The sequence below is a fragment of the Asterias rubens genome, chromosome 20, assembly GCF_902459465.1.
Source record: "Asterias rubens chromosome 20, eAstRub1.3, whole genome shotgun sequence".
Taxonomy (NCBI): Eukaryota; Metazoa; Echinodermata; class Asteroidea; order Forcipulatida; family Asteriidae; genus Asterias; species Asterias rubens.
In genome coordinates, this window is record NC_047081.1 from 8,097,934 (window position 1) to 8,112,138 (window position 14,205).

General features: G+C 39.1%; 1 protein-coding gene across 1 annotated transcript; it reads right to left on the reverse strand.

The window, feature by feature from the left end:
* Positions 1 to 12,659, reverse strand: LOC117303739 (transmembrane 9 superfamily member 3-like). The gene is made up of 12 exons (XM_033788050.1): positions 12,463 to 12,659; positions 9,659 to 9,854; positions 9,118 to 9,240; positions 8,078 to 8,247; positions 7,170 to 7,247; positions 6,478 to 6,609; positions 5,575 to 5,741; positions 4,872 to 4,966; positions 4,187 to 4,317; positions 3,656 to 3,864; positions 1,954 to 2,184; positions 1 to 1,010 (listed from the first exon to the last, which is right to left on the reverse strand). Exons 1-12 carry the CDS (start codon positions 12,541 to 12,543, stop codon positions 866 to 868), a joined length of 1,758 nt encoding a protein of 585 aa, XP_033643941.1. The 5' UTR covers positions 12,544 to 12,659; the 3' UTR covers positions 1 to 865.
* Between the last annotated feature and the right edge of the window lie 1,546 nt (positions 12,660 to 14,205).

Here is a 14,205-nt window from a genome sequence, read left to right on the forward strand (position 1 = left end):
TGAAGTGCACATTTTAGACGACGCGGCGTTAATACACGTAAACCTAACTTGCCCACCAACATGGTGAGCGTGGCACCAGACGCCGCGTGTGACGCCATTCAAGGGGGCAAGATTCTGAAGGTCCCAATCTCATTTCTGCTTTGTGTTTCTTTGTTTTGCTGTACTCTTGTTACGACCTTCCTGTTTATAAAGAATCATTTCGGCCAGTCCCAGGGTTCTCGTTGTAACAAGAGTAGACTGTAGAATGTTTAGGACATCACATCTCATGAATATAAATGTGTAAAATAGTCTTTACTAAAATTACTTCCTGTAAATTTTAAGTCTAATATGCTATTTACAAGAACGGCTGCTTTTGACTCAGGGCATCAGAATCAATAGATGAAATGGAACGACAAAGAAATCATTGTGTCTCCTTAAAGCACCTACATTTATGCATGATTTTGAAATCGTCAATATGTTGTATCTCGCTTAAAGAGCTCGGATGTACAGACAAAAACAAGTACACACCAAGATACAATGTTTTTTTCCCACAGAGCATTTTCGTGCGAGATACAATTTTTTGGCAAAATCGAGATGCGACGATGTGTAGCTCAGCATCATTCGTTGCACAAACTCTGGTTCAAAGTCATTTCCTAAAGAAGACGGACACAAATAAAATAGGCACAGATGGATTCGCTGAAGAAGAGGGGAGGCTGGCATGGGTAAGTCGAAGATGAAGCTTTGAGCACAGCAGGGGGCGGGGTCCAAGGTTTAATGGATTAGCACACAACCTCTTGCTGCTCAGCATCTCCAAGCCACCATAAGAGTTGAATGAAGGTTCTTGTTCAGGGGGGTGGGGTAGGGTTGGGTGAGGGGGTACGTGACCTCAATCGATCTTAACAGTCGAGTAGATCTTTCTAACGAAGGTGCTCGTTCCGATGTATCCCATAGTACCACACATGATACCGAGAGCTATACTGAATAGTGCCATGTAGCCGAAATAGAACGTCGTCTGGAACAGGCCGTACATTCTGCAGGTGAGGGGGGGGGAAACAATAAATCAGTTTAAATTGATGGTTTAATAATTTTTTTGGTGTACACTTCACGCCAATTTCCAGATCTATTGTAACACTGATGAATTCTCCCGCATTGTTCCAAATACGCTTGAATTTCTGCTGATTCAAAAAAAAAATATATATAGAATGCTTCAGATTGCTCAGCAGGGGTTTTTAAACCAAGTTAAACACCAAGAAGAAAACACTCAAAAGACCTTGTTTTAACTCAGCGTCCTTCAGCCAAACTTTAAAAAATTTGGGTCAGAATGCCCCTAATTAAAAAAAAAAAAAAAAACACCTTGGGAGAACCCAACAATGTCAGACAACTTCCTTAACAGGGTTTTGGACAATTAACCACCAGGACGATTGCCCCCCCCCCCCCCCCCACCTTTAATCAGTCCGTGTTGGACTCGTATCTTCAATTTCAAGAATAAATTTTTCTGTTTCATTTCGGAGAGTTTGTTTGGAAAGTCCACTTCAACTTGGACGCAGGTTTTAGATGTTTACTTTCATTTGAAAAATAACAAGGATGAGATTTAACAAACAAATCAATTCCTGGAAATGGCTCAGGTCTGGGCTCCCTCTTATTCCAGGCGCAGACCCCGAGATGTTACAATTCAGGAGGTTTACCTACTCTGTGAATCACCAAAAATACAAACCCACATGTTTTTGGACACAATGTGGACTATTTGGTTCTCCATTTATTGTCACTTGGATAATGGACCTTATGCACCTGATGTCATATCAGTAGGGCGCCCTCACTTAGAGGTCAACAAGCAGCCGTTCTTTGGCCAAATGAGTACAAATCTGTGCGCTTTGATGGTTTCGTCACAATTTTACCTCTAAGATTGCGGCTGGATGACGTCAATGCATAGAAGGTTTATAAAAACAAAAATGAGATTTGATCAAATTTACTCACTTTGTTTTAAACACGAAATAGTAGAAGGAGTACATGTAAACATAGAGGGCCGTTGAGGCGGCCGCCAAGAAGCTTGTCCACTGCCAGCGATAATCCTCCGCGTTTAGTAGGAAGTATGTACAGACGATAGTGACGCAGACGGTGACTATGACCAATATTAAGAAAACCAAGAGCATGAAGCCGAAGACGTAGTAGATCTTGTAGGCCCAGAATGACGTGAAGATGAAATACCTGTGGGGTGGGATCATGAAAAAGTGGATATATTTGCATAACAAATATCAAATCATTTCAGAAATGTAGTTTACTGTTGCCTTCATTTTTATTTATACAAAAATTCAGAAACCATTATACTATGTCAACTAAAGCCCGGTTCGTACTTACTGTGAATGCTTCGTGCGAAGCGAATTTCATTGCGTCACAAAGGAGAAAGATTTAGCTTACCGATTGTTGCATCACCAAATTCGCGTTCGCATTCGCATACACAGAAAGTATGAACCGGGCTTAAGAGGAGAATACAAAATAGAACTATCTCGTTTTTACGTAAGACAAGTTGACTGGAGCGAGATTTGAACCAACATTCTACCAATATCAATATCTTTATTTGCGGGGTGCCAGTCAGAAGCCACCGTTAGGTGTCGTGTAGCCAGGGATCACACCCAAGTTTATGATACAGCGTGAGAAGAAGGGATCAAGGGATCACCTTGAGAGGATACAACTTTTTAATAGTTAGTAACGAGTAATAATCCACGGGAGACCGACTGGGTAGTTTTTAAACAACTTGTGTTTGAACAAAGACCAATTTACTGGAACAAGACTTGAACAAACAAGCTCCGGATTGTCACAGACGGGCCCAATTTCATAGAGCTGCTAAGCACAAAAATTTGCTAAGCATGAAATTTCTTCCTAGATAAAAACAGGATTACCAACCAAAACGTCTCTTGACTGGAAACAAATTGCATGACCACATCACTCCAATCCTTTATAATCTACATTGGCTTCCCATCAAACAACGCATCAAATTCAAAATAATCATTCTCACTTTCAAGGCACTCCAAGGTTCAGCCACACTCTATATTCAAAACCTGTTGACTCCCCGTACTACAAGACCGGGTCTTAGATTCACCAGCAACATGCTCCTTGTTCCCCGGTCTCGTCTAGCCAGCTACGGGGACAGGGGGTTTTCCATTACAGCACCCAGGCTCTGGAATTCACTCCCTGAAAACCTCAGGAAAATCCATGACATCTCCATCTTTCAGCATCAACTTAAGACACACCTGTTCACACTTGCTTTCCCCAACACTTGAGAATTTTCCCTCTTTCCATCTTGACCGGCGCCTTTGAATGGTCTTTCACCAGATTTAGCGCGCCTTTATAAATGCTGTGTTATTATTATTATTATTATTAAATTTGGATTTGTTGCATATTGCTTGTTACTGGTGCTCATCTTGAAAATCATGTGGAAATTTGGTTGGTAATCCTGTTTTTATCGAGGCAGAAATTTCATGCCAAGCAAATTTTTGTGCTTAGCAGCTCTTGAAATTGGGCCCAGCGCTTTACCAACTGAGCTACCCAGCCCTATGCTGGCTGTCTCCCTATAAGTCAATATCTTTGCTTGGAGGTGCCAGTCAGAAGCCATTCTAACCGTAAAAAATATATTAAAAAAAAAAATATATATATATATATAAAAAAAAAAAAATCTTACATTTCAATAAAGATGGAGCCAAACGGTAGAACTCCACCGAGCAAGATGATGACAGAGGGTTCCATGAACCATTTCTTCTCTGGTATCGGTCTCGGGACAGCGTTGACTCTACATGGGAAGTTGGGCTGACCGGCTATCGCTCTGCCGACAATGGTTCCGACAAGAGTTAGAGGAAGGATCACAAAGAAGCAGATGCAAGTCACTGCAACCTAACAATGGAGAGAAAAACAAAACTGTGGTTTAGAAACATGTCAGGCCTGATACTTCATGGAGGCAATGGAGGTGATTGCCTCCATGCCCCCTATTCATTGCATTGGCGCCCTTGAAATGATCCAGTAGAAATTTACAATTTCCTCATATAGCGTGCCCTTGCCCTTTCAAAAACGAAGCATACAGGCCGCTTCAAGGCAAGTGCTACACTGATTTTGGCTGACGAACCAAATCAAAGAGAGCTCCCCATTACCAATTAAAATTATTTTGAGTAATTACCAATAGTGTCCACTGCCTTAAAGTAACCTGGACAACACTTACCATAGTTCCAAAGGGGATGGCTCTGGATGCGTGATAATAAATAGCGATGAAATTGATAAAGAAGGCGAGTCCGCAGACCATGAGCGGCATCAGGAAAGCACTGAGGAGCATCTGCTTAATCCACACTTTACCTGTCGGTCAAAATCAAGAAATTCTGATTAATCACACTCTTAGTACCCCACATTGTCTAGACATGTCCACTGTCTTTACCCGCAAGGATAACGACAGGCACTGGTCTTACAGGATCAATGATAGTTTAACAAATTTTCTGGACCAGATTTCTCTGTAGAGAAAAAAAAAAAAAACAAAAAAAAACAACAACACTCTCAGCACATGCATTCAACTGTTTTTATTTGAAATACAAGTGGAGATTTATCTCATTAAAAATATGTCTTTCATTAAAACTTCGTTACGGAATAGAATGAAGGATATTCATCAGACCCAAAGTCAACATTTTAACTATTTAAAAACAAGATTGTTGACACGGTGAGGTATTGTTATTTAATTGAAGAATCACAAGACAGCCAAACTTTTTTGCACGGTGTTTGGTCTTGAATTTACTGGCCCCATGCTAATACTATTGGCCGCGGGCCTGCAGTCCAGTGTAAAATTTGAGCCCTGTAGAATTGGCCAGAAGTGAGGAAGGATACTTTCAAACAACCCTTAGGTTTGTGTCTTATCTTACCTCCCATTCTCGAGTAGAGGCCACCCCCAAAGTATCCGTTGACGGGTGCAGCTGCTGCATAAACAAATATACTGGTGCTCAAGATGGATCCCCGACTGTAAACAAACAACATAAACATGAAACAGCAAACAATAATCATTAAAGGCAGTGGACACCATTGGTTATTAACTCAAAATAATTATCAGCATAAAACCATACTTGTTAACGAGTAATGGGGAGAGGTTGATAGTATAAAACATTGTGAGATACGGCTCCCCCTGAAGTAACGCAGTCACAGGTTTGTTATTTTATGCATATGTTGAGGTAGACCATGTTAGAAGACTGGTCTTTGACAATTACAAATAGTGTCCAGTGTCTTTAAACACAAAAAGAGTTATCAGGAAATGGCAAATATTTATCAAGGTTTGTAATTGAAATTTTAAAACGGCCTATTTTGCATTATACATTAAAAGTATGCTACAAGACATGCAAGACAACAAGAGGAAATTACTTTCAGTGGTTAAGTGGTAAGACATCTGCTCTAGCAATGCAAAGGTCGTGGGTGCAAATCTCACCCGAGTGATTTGCCTGTGGATTTTGTTTACAGAACTCAGGAAAGTACCACGCATACAGTGCTTAATATACATCAGTGAAATGGTAAAAAAAACACATTATAATCTTTATCCTCTAAAATTCAAAACAATCCATGGGTGCATCTACTCACTCAGTGTAGAGTTGACCCCAAAGTGAGATGAGTATGACCGCTAGAGCCACTGAGGCCATGTGATAACCGCTACCAATCATAGCTGAGAAAAGCATCGGGTATGAAGCCGGTCTGAAGACATCGCCATGAACCTGTTTCCATCCATACTCATCACCAAGATCACGCTCCTATCAATAAAAAAAATAAATGTTATACCTTGGGATGTGATAGGCTAATGGAAAAAACCTGAACTATAAGGAAAAAGCTTCTGTTGGAGCACAGGGACTTTTTGTTTCTCTTTCGAAACCCTCCCCCTAACCCAACCTCGTCCCCATGGTTTACTTTATTTTCAACCATGTTTACAATAGTAAACCCTGGGATGGAAACTCCTTACTTGGACCCTGATTGGACACTGACTTTACAATATTAGAATATGTTTCATATTCATAGGTACAGCCAGCCGCCGGCAACCAACAAGCTATTAAATCTGGTACCGTACTACGACATTATGACGAAGATGTGAATTTCGAAAAGTAGCCAGACTATTTTAATATTTATACTTATGATCCAAAACCAGGGTGAGAGAGCGGTCAACCGTGTAACTGCTCGACACACCCTGGGGACGAGGTTGCCCCCTAACCATATTCATGCACCGCGATTCCCAAAACCTTGAGAAATGGCTGACAATCACAAATCGTCCAAAATACACTATAATAAACTCAGTCACCTTTATGTTTGGTAAGTTCGATATGCCTGGCTGGATAATGAGCAATTGTACCTACCTCAGACTTCCTGAGAATAATTTTTAAGGAGACACAGATTTTTGAGGATACAAACAGTTTGAGAATACAAAGATTTTTGGTGGATACAAAGATTAAAAGGGCCGAATCTGTTAGAGGAAAAATAACAACCCAAATCACATACCATGTCGTCCAGGTCGTCATCTTTGCTGTATCTGGCGTAATCCTTACGTAGAGTCCTCATGAGAATCATGGAGACAAGACCAACCAAGAAAATAACCATCATGAAGGAGTTGAAAATTGAGAACCAGTGAATCTACAAAACAAGAAAAACAGAGTCTTTAGTTCGTCATACCGATTATGTTAACTAAGAAAAAGGACAAGGTTTACAATTTTGAGGCACTAAACTCAAATCAGACCTGGGCTGTATATAGATAATAAATGATCATAGTAATAACAGTGGCTTCTAATAAATAGTGCTCAGGTCTGTCTTGCAGTGATGCTTGTGGCGCTTCAACATTATTACCAATGGTCACTCATCTCAGCTCCCTGGGGAGTATACAGCCCGTACTTTTAAGCAGAAAGTACTGCTAATAATTTTCTGCTGAGCGAAAATGAAAAGGATAACATTCACAGATAGGCATGTTTATCCAGAGGTAAAAGGTTCAAATCCCAACTCTAGTAAATTTGTTTTTGTTCAACCCAAAATAATAAAAAATTTACCCGGTCACTTAACCTTTGTAATTTATTACTTGAGTTCAGGACAAAAGTCTAAAATGTCTCGTTCCTGTTCCTGGATATATCACTTGAAGGTTTACCCAAGATAAACTAAACAAACAAATAAATAAACAAACAAAGGATTAAATAAATACTCACTCTGTGGTTGAAGAAGTTAGGATCCAAGTATTTATCAAAACGCTTTCTGTAACTCATTGGTGATTTTTTCCAATTAACCTGGCATTAGAAAGAAACAAAAGAGTAAACATATTATTGTCATGATTTGTTTGAAATATAACAAATAAATTCAGTAATTTCAGTCCAAGGAAATCAAATTGATATTTGATAGCAGCCAGACAAGGCACTGTATTAAAATTAGACTCTAATTAGCGGTCTTTTAAAATAACATTTTTCCTCTACACGGTAATCTTAATGGCTGTAGCCTTCACAACAAAAAAGAGGGTTAGAGGTTATACATTTTACAGAAATTTTTCTGAAAACTGGTATTAAACTGAATTTTTAGAAAGGCTATCATAGTTTATGGTACGTTTTGATTTGGTTTGCAATATGGTGATATTGGTATTAGTCCCTAAAGTTGGTACCAACAAGTGCAGGCCTTGAACTTCACTCTTGAAGGGGAACAGGGCCCATTTTTATAAAGCCTGTAAGCACAAAAATTTGCTTAGCATGAAATTTCTTCCTTGATAAAAACAGGATTAACAACCAAATTTCCATTTGTTGCATATTGCTGGATACTGGTATTCAGCTGTTGTTTGCTTATCCTGAAAATCACTTAGCAATGTGGTTGGTTATCCTGTTTTTATCATGCTAAGCATATTTTTGTGCTTACAGGTTTTATGAAATTGGGCCAAGCAATTTTCCTCTTGTAAGGTGCACCTCTATGGGGAAAAAGCTTGTATTGGAACCTTGCAGAGGGCACCACAACAAAAGCACACGACACCTACACTAATTGCTGTGGGTGCCGTGGGTCATTTTGAGGCCTATAAGTTTGGCGGGCTCATGGGCTCAAGAGAAATTTGAGTCCCGCGGTCGTAAGATCTTCATACCTGGTATGTGAATGGAACTTTCACTCCTTTCTCCAGTTTGACCTTGACTTCGCTGGTCAGATTAACGTCCACAATCTGATTGACATTGTAGCCGATGTCCAACTTCTTGTGTGTCCAGATGTAATAGTCTGGCCCTTTCTCTGGACTATCATCCACTTCACCGACGATACCTAGAAGGAGAAAACACATCAATAGATGTGTAAATAGAGCAGCCACTTTGAGAGTCATCCATCCTTTTCAGGGTTCCCCAAGGAATTTTTTAAACTGTGGGGCATTCGAGACCAAAATGCTTGGATCTTTGGCTTAAGCACGCTGAACGGAAATAAGGTCTTTTGAATTGTTTCAACCAAATTAACTGTCACCAGGAGCAGAGCTACCTTTCCCTTGGACTGAAACTGGGTTACCCCATCACAGTGTGTAAGGAATCCTTACACACTGTGATGGGGTAACCCTTAGCCTTTAGGCATGAGTATCATCCATTAGGAGCCTAACTGGAAGAGCAGAATGCACTACCTTCCCAACTTTGTTCGACCCCCATGCTACTGACAAAACCAGAGCTTGGGTCCGGTGACCTGACATCGTTTGACCATGACACGCCACATATTATTAGTCATTAGCTTGGAGGCAACTCTTAAAGGAACACGTTGCCCTGGATCGGTCGAGTTGGTCTTAAAAAAGCGTTCTGTAACCGTTTGTTTTAAAATCGATATGGTTAGAAAGATGTTGTAAAAGTAGAATACAATGATCTACACAAATATGCCTCGAAATTGCGTGGTTTTCTTTTTACCTCGTCGACTAACACGGTCGGCCATTTATGGGAGTCAATTCTTGACTCCCATAAATGGCCGACCATGAGAGTTCGCGACGTAAAATGAAAATCGTGCAATTTTGAGTGATACTTGTGTGGATCATTATATTCTACTTTTAAAACATCTTTCTAACCATATGCATTTCATAACAAACGGTTTCAAACGCTTTTTTATAGACCAACTCATCCGATCCAAGGCAACGTGTTCCTTTAACCATGATTTCCTACTTACCCCAGATGGGAAGGTCATCAATGTACATTTGGTACCAGTAGTGATTCTTCACTGCGTATGTGAAGGCTTTGAAAGAATCTTCGGTCATGTCCACCTCACAGTATTTCGTTTGTGGCATTTCCACTGAAATACAAAAAAATGGTCTGGTAAGTTTGTAGTCTACCGTTTGGCTCAACCAAAAATGTAAGTAACATCAATCGTTGTAGCTGCCCGTTGATGCAACAACCGTCCACTTCTCCCGGGCTGTGTGGCCTGTGCAGGGCCATTTTATAAAGAAAGCTTTTTGCTCTGCGAACTCCGACTCCCTCTACAGTAACATAGTTTTTGAGAAAGAGGTAATTTCTCACTCAAATATGATTTAAATCTGAGAAAGACTTCAGGCTTGAAGCCTTGCTCAATTCTCAGCCATCCGAGTGTTTTTTTTCTTTTTTTTCTTCCTTATTTTCTTGCCACTTCAATGACCAATTGAGTCTCAATTTTCACAGATTTCTTATTTTATGCATGTTGGAATGTTGACCTTCTTATTAGAAGTATTTCTTACCTGCGAAATCGATGTCCAAACCACTGAACTCCAGTTCGACACCCTGGAGAGCTTCTCCCAATGTCTCGTGATAATGACTGATCTCTACCTTGGGTCCTCGGCAGAATGGAAGCGAGAAGAACCCGTAGGTCTCTTGGCGATTGTGATATGGACCAACTGTGTTCATCCATAGTACCACCTCTTCCTTCAAGGAGTACTGTGAGAAGGTCAAAAGAGAAAGTAAGTTTTACAGGCCTTATATCTAAACTGCAATTTTGTTTGTGTTATTTTATGAAGGAAAGCCAAAAACAATCACATCTTTTGAACAAAGAACTGCCAACATTTGTATCACATCCAGTGAGATAAGTATTGTTTGAAGTTGTGCATGGTTAGGAAAAATAGGAAAAAAATATAAATAAATACTAAACTCGCGGGTACAACCATGTGCAAGAGCGGTGTGTAAAAGTATTCAACATCATGGAAGAAAACGTTAGTCGTCGGCGGTGATTTCTTATTTTAGCTTCGTTTTTCTTGCGGGAAAATTGATTAAATATGAGTGGTTTTAAATAAAAAATCAATATTTTTGTATCAAGCATAAATAATGCAATATATGCATCGCAAATTGGATCGCAAAATTTGCGATGCACTTTTTGAAATCGCATAGCAAATCATCCAAATTGCATCGCAAATTGCGATGCGATACAGGCGAAATCATTCCCTGTATAGATGATAACCCAAAGCTGGAATTTGTTGTGTAAAATATCCCACACACTTTTTGGAAAATCAAATGCTTTTGGTTCGGATAACTTTCCGTATGGCGCCACCACTTTTTCACTCATTTTTACAAAAAGGGATATCTCATTGTCTTTTGAGGTAAAATTAAGATACTTTATTATTTCATGTCGAATGAAAAAGTGGTGGCGCCATAGGGAAACTTTTCCTTAGCTTTTCCCAACTTCATTATATTATAGCAAGGACGGTAGACTGGTAGTGCTACATTTTGAATGGAGACCAGATTGTTTTACTGTGCGAGCCAAGCGCAACCAAGATTTTGTGAAACTATTTACATGTATATACATTTATTAAACAATACAGCAGTGCGCAGGTGAGGCAGCACATCTCACACCCCTCTTCGCTAAGTCAGTTGGTTGTTGTCATGGTTAACAAGCTTTGCCAGCTTTTTTTATTTATTTTGACTCTTGAGTGTGAACCTTGTCACTTGTGAGAGGTTTTACACTACAGCAAATTGCTCCATGAGCAAACACAACCTAGCAACAGACACCAATTAATTAGCAATAGACATGATAGATGATTGTTGTTATACAGACTGAGCAAAAGCCACTGAAAAACTAGTTGCGATAATCGTAACCCTCCATCCTCCCGACGGTCGGAGACCGGAGGGTTACGACACAAGACTGATATTATCGGTGTAACTAGCAGTTTTGACCAGTTTTTGCCAGACTCGTGATCAGATTCGTCCTTTTTTTCCACTTTCCAAAATCATGACAGACATTCTAAACACATGGAGTTGATCTTTATTGTATGACAACGTCATCTGGAACCCTTAAAACAACATCATGAAAATATTTGGCAGAAAAAACGACAAAAACTTACCAAAAGACTGACCGAATATATCCATAATCCATAGCGGGACCAACTAGTGATTTTGAACGTCGCACTTGCTTGGCAACAACCAATCAGCGTGACCCAACCATCGATGTCGTATGCGTATCGGCCATTCCAGCTTGCAAACTCACCGCCTGTGTGTGTAAGCACCGATCCCCCCCACCGAGTGCGCAGCATGCAGGCATGTACATGTACATGTACATGTACTGTATGAACATCGTGCGTGCACAAACTATACAGCTCGTAAGTACCGTGTGCTGCTCCATACCCCCACATGGCCAAACACACCCTGACGTTGTGTGTGTGTGTGCAAGTGTACACAATACATGTACATGTACATGCCTGCATGCTGCGCACTCGGTGCGGGGGATCGGTGCTTACACACACAGTGCGGTGAGTTTGCAAGCTGGAATGGCCGATACGCATACGACATCGATGGTTGGGTCACGCTGATTGGTTGTTGCCAAGCAAGCGCGACATCAAAATCACTAGTTGGTCCCGCTATGGATTATGGATATATTCGGTCAGTCTTTTGGTAAGTTTTTGTCGTTTTTTCTGCCAAATATTTTCATGATCTAGTTTTAAGGGTTCCAGATGACGTTGTCATACAATAAAGATCAACTCCATGTGTTTAGAATGTCTGTCATGATTTTGGAAAGTGGAAAAAAAGGACGAATCTGATCACGAGTCTGGCAAAAACTGGTCAAAACTGCTAGTTACACCGATAATATCAGTCTTGTGTCGTAACCCTCCGGTCTCCGACCGTCGGGAGGATGGAGGGTTACGATTATCGCAACTACTGAAAAACAACACTGAATTTAAAATATTGTTAAGTTATTTTGAGCATGCCCGACCACCACACTGGTTACACATTTTTTAAACAAAAATAATCAGAAATTTTTGAGAAAGATAGGCCCTAATCATATTCATAAAAAACGATGATCATCATGTTCAATAAAATCTTCTTTCTTCCTTCCTTTTCCCGACATGTTTAATTTGTTTGTTGGACTGCAGTTTTCGTTGATAAAGCTAAACTCTTAGTTCAACTATAAGAACGTACTTCCACAAAGGAACAAATGGCTATCATTTAAAATAAGCAGTTGTAAAATGAAAATATAAAACATCAAAATACCATTATCATCATCACAGACCTAAAAACAAAATGTCAGGACGTAGAAAATACAAAATTAATCACTTACTGTGTGGGTGTGTTCATCAGCTTTCACCGTCAAAAACACAGCAGAAAGTACACATGATAATCTTAAAATTCCCCTCCACATTCTGCATGTATTTGGCTCTCAAATACCACAGGACATAGACGATGGTGAATGATTTAATAAACCTAATTTCAACCTTCCTACGTGAAGAAGAACGTTAAGAATGAACACACAGAAAAATGGCTGCGCCACGTCATAAACGACCGGTTGGCATAAATAACATATTGGTGGCGCTCCATAACAAATTCATTCACACGCGTCAATATTTATTAATAAGTGGGCGTTTCCAAGGTGCCATCTGCTGTTGATTTAAGCACCCTCCCTCTTTGCATTATTTTCGCTCTATTTGTTCTGTTTGGACAAAACACATAATTACTGGAGCAATCTTATAAGGAAATTATACCTTTTAAAACAGTTCAACTGATGTATAGGCCCTTAATGTTATACACGCTCTATGAAAAAAACGAGCCCATGGAAAAAAAATCCTTTCCAGAAGTGTTTTTGAGAATTGGAATACACAATCTTAGATAGTTTCTGACAGAAACGCTTCTCAAATTTATTTACTCCTAACTGAAATGATTTCTTAATTATCGAAAGCTACCGTGGTACGATCTATCAAACTTGGATTCCAACTAATAATATGCTACTGATGCATGTAAATAATTTAAACATTGGGAAAACAAAAACAAAATCATAAAAACTAATTTAACAATTCTTTTTTACAAGAAAAAACGAAAAAAAACCCATTTTTTAATGCAGACGACCAGATAATTCAGTAATGACCATTAGAAAAATAAATTATACGTTACGTTCAAGGAACATTTGTAAAATAATAGCTTTTATTCTGTAAAATGGGTAACATCTGTGGCTGCCAACCATTTTAATTTACAGCATAATAAGTACTGATACGTAATGGGCCACACTCTAAAGTCCTTATATAGGTTCACTATTTTTTTACACCTGCAGCAGTATAAACAATAATAATAATTGTAAGGTTTTTTTTGCTTATTATTTTGTTTTTTAATTAATAAATAGTTGGGTTCAATCATGTTTAGGTAGAAAATCTACCTCCATGATTCAATTGTCTTTAATTATTTGCATTTGTATTTTCGGAGGATTGTGTTATTTTTTCCCCCATCTAGAGAGCTGGACAAAACTCCACTTGCTACCAACTTCTTATCTCTCTCATAAAACCGTTGTTCTAGAGGGCTAATGTCTCAAATTGTTAGCTGAATTGTTAAAATCAAGAATTTAACACTGTGTTCCATTAAAGTAGTATGTCAGATTTTTGGCCGATTTGACCAAAAAATTTTGATTTAAAATTCAGTAGGTATTTTGATAGGGGTCGAGAAAATTACAAGCTTTCATTTGAGCCATTGCTCGAAAAAAATCCGCCAATTATTAGTAGCAGTGAAATAAAGTGCTCAAAATTAGTTTTTGTCGGAATCCCGACAAATTCTTATGTATTTTATAAGAAACGTTTTAAATTTTTGTCATGGTTCCTGACCATTAAAAGTAAAGGTTAAACTGTTTTTTCGTCAGAGCGAGTGATACTCTTTGAAATACCATTCACACAAAAAAAATCATTTTTTTTTTATGTTTGGGACCAAAAATCTGACATAGCATCTTTAATGGCAATGGGCACTATTGGTAATTACTCAAAATAATTGTTAGCATAAAACCTTACTTGGTAACGAGTAATGGGGAGCTGTTGATAGTATAAAA